We start from the raw sequence: 6,041 nt of genomic DNA, 5'->3' as shown, positions 1-6,041 counted from the left end.
CGGCGGCGGCGCAAGCGGCGGCTCCAGCGGCGGCTCCAGCGGCGGCTCCAGCGGCGACGCCGACGCCGACGCCGACGCCGACGCCCGCGCCAGCGGTGTCGGCGCCGGCGATGGCAACGGAGGCACCGACGACGACCGCGGAGGCGCCGGCGAGCGGTGCGGGAATGGTCATGGGCCCGGAGCTCGAGGCGACCGTCGCGAACATCATGACGATGGGATTCGAGCGCGAGCAAGTCTTGAAGGCGCTTCGCGCGGCGTTCAACAACCCTGATCGCGCGGTCGAGTACCTCTTAACGGGAATTCCGGAGCAAGCCGAAGCACCGCGACCGGCGGCGCAGGCGCAACCGGCCGCGGCGGCGGCTCCGCAGGCTCCGCAGGCAGACGTGTCGGCGGCGCTCGGCGGCGGGGCCCTCAACCTGTTCCCGGAGGGCATCCCAGACATGTCGGGAGATGGGGCGGGAGATGACGGCATGTTGGACTTTTTACGCGAGAACCCGCAGTTCCAAGCCATTCGCGCCATGGTACAAGGGAACCCGCAGATTCTTCAGCCGATGCTCGCCGAGCTTCAACGACAGAACCCGCAGTTGTATCACCTCATCAACGCCAACCAAGAAGAGTTCTTGGCGTTGTTGAACGAGCCTCTGCCTGAAAACATCCAAGATCTCATGTCAGATTTCGGAGAGGGCGTTCCCGAGCTCGAAGGTCAAGGTGAGGGAATGCAGATCGAACTAACTCAAGAGGAACGCGAGACAGTTGACCGTCTCGCCGGATTAGGCTTCCCGGTAGAAATTTGCATCGAGGCTTTCCTTGCATGCGACAAGAATGAGCAATTGGCCGCGAACTATTTGCTCAATCTCGCCAGCGGGGGAATGGAATAGATGAACGAGAAGATGCACTCTAATTTTTAGCATTGTAACTGTTGCGCTCGTGCGCGCTAAAACACAAATCACATCGCCAATACTTCTTCGAGCAACGCCGACATCGTCGCAAACGCTTCCACGTTTTCGAATCCTTGCTTCTCACCAACTTTTACGACGGTCTTCAAGTGCAACCTGAGATTATCCACGTGCCCGCCTCTACCCGCGGCGATGTCGGCTAAGACACCCTCGGCCATGATCTTCGTGGCCGCGGCATAATCCTCGTATGGCTCAAGATCTTTTCTCCATCCGGAAGAGTCCAACGCTCGAACGCTCTTCAAACGAGCCTCAGTAGCCTCGTCGTACTCACCGAGAATGGCTTTGAAATCTGCCAACATGGCCCATATGATGGACGTCTCTCGCACTCTGCGTTCGCCGGCGCTCACTCCCGTGGCCGCGCGCACGAGCACTTGCTCCAGGGCCGCTTCAAGTTGCAACGCAACGCGAGGCATACCCGACGGATGCGCGGACTCAGTCTTGGGAGCGTAGGAAATCGTCGGCAACGCGATTCCTGAGAAAGCGCTCAACATATCTGCTGCAAGATCGCCCATGTTGGTGTCAGCCCAAGATTCTTCCTCTTCGTCAATCTTTGCGGCTTCTTGCGATTCCCAGTTCGCGGCGTCCTGAACCCACTTTGCTCCCTTGGGATCAGTTCTCGCTTCACGTACTCGCTCTATTAGAGTCTGTATGGTTTCTATGTGAACTTGCGCGCCTTGCGTGAGCTCAAGAACCTTGAGCAGAGCCAACGCGCTTGTTGAAAATTTTCCGACCTTGGCGCAAACCATCGCGTGATTTTCCCAAGTGTGCCAGCTATTACGTTGATGCTTGATGGCTTCACCCAAAGCTGTGTGAGCCGCGGCAAAACGACCGAGGCGAATATTCAGCGCGGCGACGTTGTTCCACGCCTGACCGTTTTCCGCATCAATTTGCGTGCAGCGCACAAACGCCGCGAGAGCTTCCTCGGTGCGCTCGCACTTCAAGCACGCATATCCGCCGGCAAACCAGCCATCTGGGAATAATGGGTTGATTTTAAGCGCAGTCATCCAATGCTCTGCGGCAGCAACCCAATCTTCCCGCAAAGCAGCGCGACGAGCAAGCGAGCGCTTTGCCCTCGCATTCTTTTCCCCACTCACTTCCCACGCTTTCCAGTAGTACTGTTCATCCTCCAACGCATCGCCAAGCGCACACCAGAGTTTCGGGTTTCTATCATCAGCATCGAGGCGACGACGCACCAAGTCGGCAGCTTGTTGTTTTTTCCCCAGTAAACTCAAACACACGATGAGAGCGTCCCAAAGTTCCACCTCTTCAAATAAATCGAGTGCGGCGCCGACCATGCCAATACTCACGAGCGCCTCGCCGAGTTCCTTCTTGAGATTTGCTGCGGGAGGAAACCAGGTGGAGAAAACGTATCGCATGCGTGACGAAACTTTCGGTTTCGGACGCTCGAGCGTCTGAACTAGATCTTCAAGTGTCAGCAAGGACCTTTCTCGTGTTCTAGCTCGATCACGCTCGCGTCTCGATGTCAGCACCGTTGTCGCCGCTCGGAGAATCGGCTGCGATTTCTCTTGCGCGCCCACAAACTCCGTGTAAGGCGCCATCTCATAGCTCCTCAAACCATCATCCGCTTGTTTCTTACGAACAGTAATGGCGGCGGCGATCAAGATAGCCTGCGCGGCGGATGGTATTTTCGCAGACGGAGTCGCTCCCTCGGCCAAACGTGGCTGAGTGAGAATCTGGCTCCCATCTTCACTCAGCCCCTTGAGCTCCGTGGCGATTCTAGCCATTGCTTGCGAGCCATCGATGAGATCCAAGTCGTCGACTAAGTCCTCTTCGTCGTCGTCGCTATCGTACCAATCCTTCGATCCCTCCATGTCAACGCTGAGCACAAGTTGGGACTTTGCGTCTTGTTGATGAATCGTTCTATATCCCAAAGCGCCGTTTATATCATGCCTCAATCCAAGCACAGAAGCGGCGCCGCGCTGCAATACATATGCACTATCGCTGTGTCCGTACTGAAGCTCCATCAGACACGTTTCTAAGCGAGCCATGGACTCAAAAATTGCGTCATCACAACTGACGTCTCGTTTGTCTGTTGGCGCATACGTCGCCAGAATATACGCGTGCAAACCTAGAAGGGCCCCTCGCAAACTCGGTGAATTCCCCGCCAACGCACGTTGATGCGTGATGGCGACTCGCGCTGCGAACCAGGCGCACACGGCGTCGTGCCCTCCCCGAGTTGGGACGGCGTCCTTCGGCATCGCGTTTCGCGCCCCTACGAGTGTGAGTGCGGGCACGTCCAAATCCCTCATCCACTCCAAAGACGCCTCGAACTTATCGAGCAATAAAATTCTTGCCAAAAGCAAGTACTGCGGTGCGTCGCATCTACCGACCAAGTCTTCACCGTCCAGCGCGAGCGATTCTCTTGCGCGCACATCCCAGCTAGCGCTTGTCTCCGCGCTCGCGTTCTCCAACAGCGGCGTCGCACTCGCGCTTCGACGCGGTCGCGGCCCCGTGACCGCAGTCTTCACGAACACGTACAATGCGGCGACGCCTGCGCACAGTACCGCGAACGTTCGCGCTTCGTCGCCGCCGGCGTCTGCTTCTCTCGCGCGCGCCGAAACCATCGAGTAGTGCGCGTCTACGTCCGTCTTCGAGGCTTTATCCGCGCCCAGGACCTCGCGAACAATCGCATGATTCAACACACCCTCGTACTCTCCGCGACGGAGCATGCGCGCGAGCATCGCGGACGGGACGTCGTCGGAAGAAACATGCGTGGTCGAGCCGGCGGCGGCGCTCGAAGACGCGACGTCGCACGCGCTCGGCGATCTGCGACTGAAGGATGTGAGTAGGACGTCGCGGCGAAGCGTGTCGAACGTTGCCGTCGACATGAGACGGCTCGAGCGCCGAGCGACGCGCTAGAGAGTGAGGGACAGGTGACGCGGTGCGCGGAAGATGTTGCTGCGTTGAAAACTGTATTACACGTCGACGTCCTCTAGGCGTTTTCGATCAAGAAGCTAAACACGTCGGAGAGCGACACGATGCCTTCGATAACCTTGGTGGTGGGATCGACGACGATGAGACGACGGATGTTGGGCAAGGACAACATCTCGAGCGCCGTGCGAAGGGTGTCGCCGCGGACGCACGTGCTGAATCGACCGTAGTGCGTGGACGACGGATCGTTTTGTTCGTTCAATGCGGTGACTCGAGACGCTCCGAGAGCCTGGGCGACGCTCATCGTCTTGACGTTGGACCTGTACGCGCTGTTCGCGGCAAGACGAATGACGTCACCGCGAGCGTACAGGTCCATGAGCACACCTTGCTCGTTCACGATCGGGAGCGCCGAGATCCCGTGAAGGACCTCGAATACCTGTTCAATCGATGAGTCCGGATGCACCGCGCGTATAGGATAAAGACTGCGCACTAAATGACTCTCCTGTACGCCTTGAGGGAGGGGCGGAATCGGTTTCGAGCGAGAACCGCCGAAACGCTCCGTCCAGGTGCCGATTGGCAAAGCTCCGATTGGCTGCGAGAACAGCGGAAGAGCGCTAGGAATACCCCTAAAGTGTCTGTTCAGACACGCCAACACTTCGGCGAGGTTGGTCATGTGCAATAGCTGCGCTGAGGAAAGCGGTGAATTGGAGATAGATCCCCCGGCCGGGCGCACTGCGCTGTACGAAAGCACGGGCACGTTGTGCACACCGGCTTCCGTCATCGTCAGCGCCACGTGATACAACGAATCTTCAGGTTTGACGTGAATGAGCGGCCGCACGCTGACGCCTTCCTCATGATACTCCTCTCGAACAAGATCAATGGTGTACTGATCGAGATCCGCGTCGCTCACGTCATCGCGCTCTGACAGCGCGTTGGTCAACCGACGCATGATGTCGATGAAGTCGCCTGCGCTCAACAAACCAACGAAGTCTCTCTTTTCCTCATCCCACAGAGGGGCGGCGTAAATACCTTGCTCATAAAATGCATGGAACGCCTGCCGAATAGGCAGCTTGGTGTCTAACACCACGACCTTGTTCGATTCCGGGATGAGCTCGTACGCTGTATGCTTGTGTAAAAACTCCATCACGCGCGCCCCGCTCGTATCGATTTCACTCCCACTTCTCGGACTCCCGACGTCAGACCCATTCTCCTCCGCGATTGCCCTCTGCGCGCTCGCCGTGTCCATGCTCGTTCGTCTCGCCTTAACCGCCCCAGCCCGCACCGCCGTGGTCTCTCCGTCGCCCGCGTCGTCTCGCATCCAATCCATGCCTCCGGTGTCCTCGCTCATCGCCACTCGGTGCGCCTTGCCCGGCACCGGCACCGGCGCGCTCCGCGGCGTCTCCATCGCCGTCGTCGGTGCGCTCGCCGGCGGCGGCGTCACCCCTTCCGCTGGTTTCACGTACAACCAATTATTCACGTTTCCGAGCGGGTCCTGAATGAACGCTTGATTCTCGTCGTGTCTCCACTGCCCGTCCACGATGAACTTATACTGATGATACCCCGGCGGGAGGTCACACATCACCGTAAACGTTCGTCCGTCCCCGTTCCCGCCCTCCTGCGCCATCGGGACCGTTTCGAGCCAATTCGTGAACGACCCGCACAAGTGCACGTTTCGCCCGCCGTACGCCCACGCGAATCGCGTCGGATACGCCTCACCGTCCACGCCGTCGCGCATCTCCCCTCCCCGCACGCTCCCATCGCGTTCCGGCGACGCCATCGCGTTCGCCGTTCGCCGTCCTCGATCACCGCTCGCTCTTCCCGACATGTCACGAGGTTCGCGCTGAATGCACGTCCAATCCTCCCTCGACGCGCGATCGATCGAGCGACGGGTCGATCGCGCGCGCGACGCCCTGGACCCGCGCGCGCGATCGGCGCGTCGCGTCGACGACACCCGCGCGGGTGATACCGAGCCCGTCGCGCGCCGACGGGCGCCGCGGAGTGCGCGCCGTGGGCGTCCGCGGCACCGCGTCGCGGACGTGACCACCGGCAGACTGTTCGCCCACACGACGACACCGACCACCGAGCGCCCCGATCCCTCGCGCGCGCCGCCACCGCGCGAAGCGCGCGCGCGATGTCCCGCCCGCTCCCGAGCGGGTGGACCGAGCGCACGAACGCGTCGAGCGAGTTCGCGGC

General features: G+C 59.8%; 3 protein-coding genes across 3 annotated transcripts in view; 1 reads left to right on the top strand and 2 right to left on the bottom strand.

The window, feature by feature from the left end:
- OT_ostta10g01910 (UBA-like) overlaps positions 1–878 on the top strand; it is a gene marked incomplete at both ends in the record, with an annotated part of 1,418 nt that extends 540 nt beyond the window's left edge. The window contains one exon of the mRNA XM_022983169.1: positions 1–878. This exon is cut by the window's left edge and continues 290 nt beyond it. Coding sequence (XP_022839803.1) covers positions 1–878 — 878 coding nt within the window.
- Positions 879–946: 68 nt separating this feature from the next.
- OT_ostta10g01900 (Tetratricopeptide repeat) lies at positions 947–3,805 on the bottom strand (the record flags this gene model as incomplete). Its single annotated transcript, XM_003081576.1, has 1 exon — positions 947–3,805. One exon carries the CDS (start codon positions 3,803–3,805, stop codon positions 947–949), a length of 2,859 nt encoding a protein of 952 aa, XP_003081624.1.
- A 104-nt stretch (positions 3,806–3,909) lies between these two features.
- Positions 3,910–5,625, bottom strand: OT_ostta10g01890 (CBS domain; the record flags this gene model as incomplete). The annotated part of the gene is made up of 1 exon (XM_022983168.1): positions 3,910–5,625. The coding sequence occupies one exon, from the start codon at positions 5,623–5,625 to the stop codon at positions 3,910–3,912; it is 1,716 nt and encodes a 571-aa protein (XP_022839802.1).
- Positions 5,626–6,041: the final 416 nt, after the last annotated feature.

Source organism: Ostreococcus tauri (genome assembly GCF_000214015.3).
Source record: "Ostreococcus tauri WGS project CAID00000000 data, contig chromosome 10, whole genome shotgun sequence".
Lineage (NCBI taxonomy): Eukaryota > Viridiplantae > Chlorophyta > Mamiellophyceae > Mamiellales > Bathycoccaceae > Ostreococcus > Ostreococcus tauri.
Note: the sequence above shows the minus strand (reverse complement) of the source record. Positions and strands in the feature narration are given on the sequence as shown.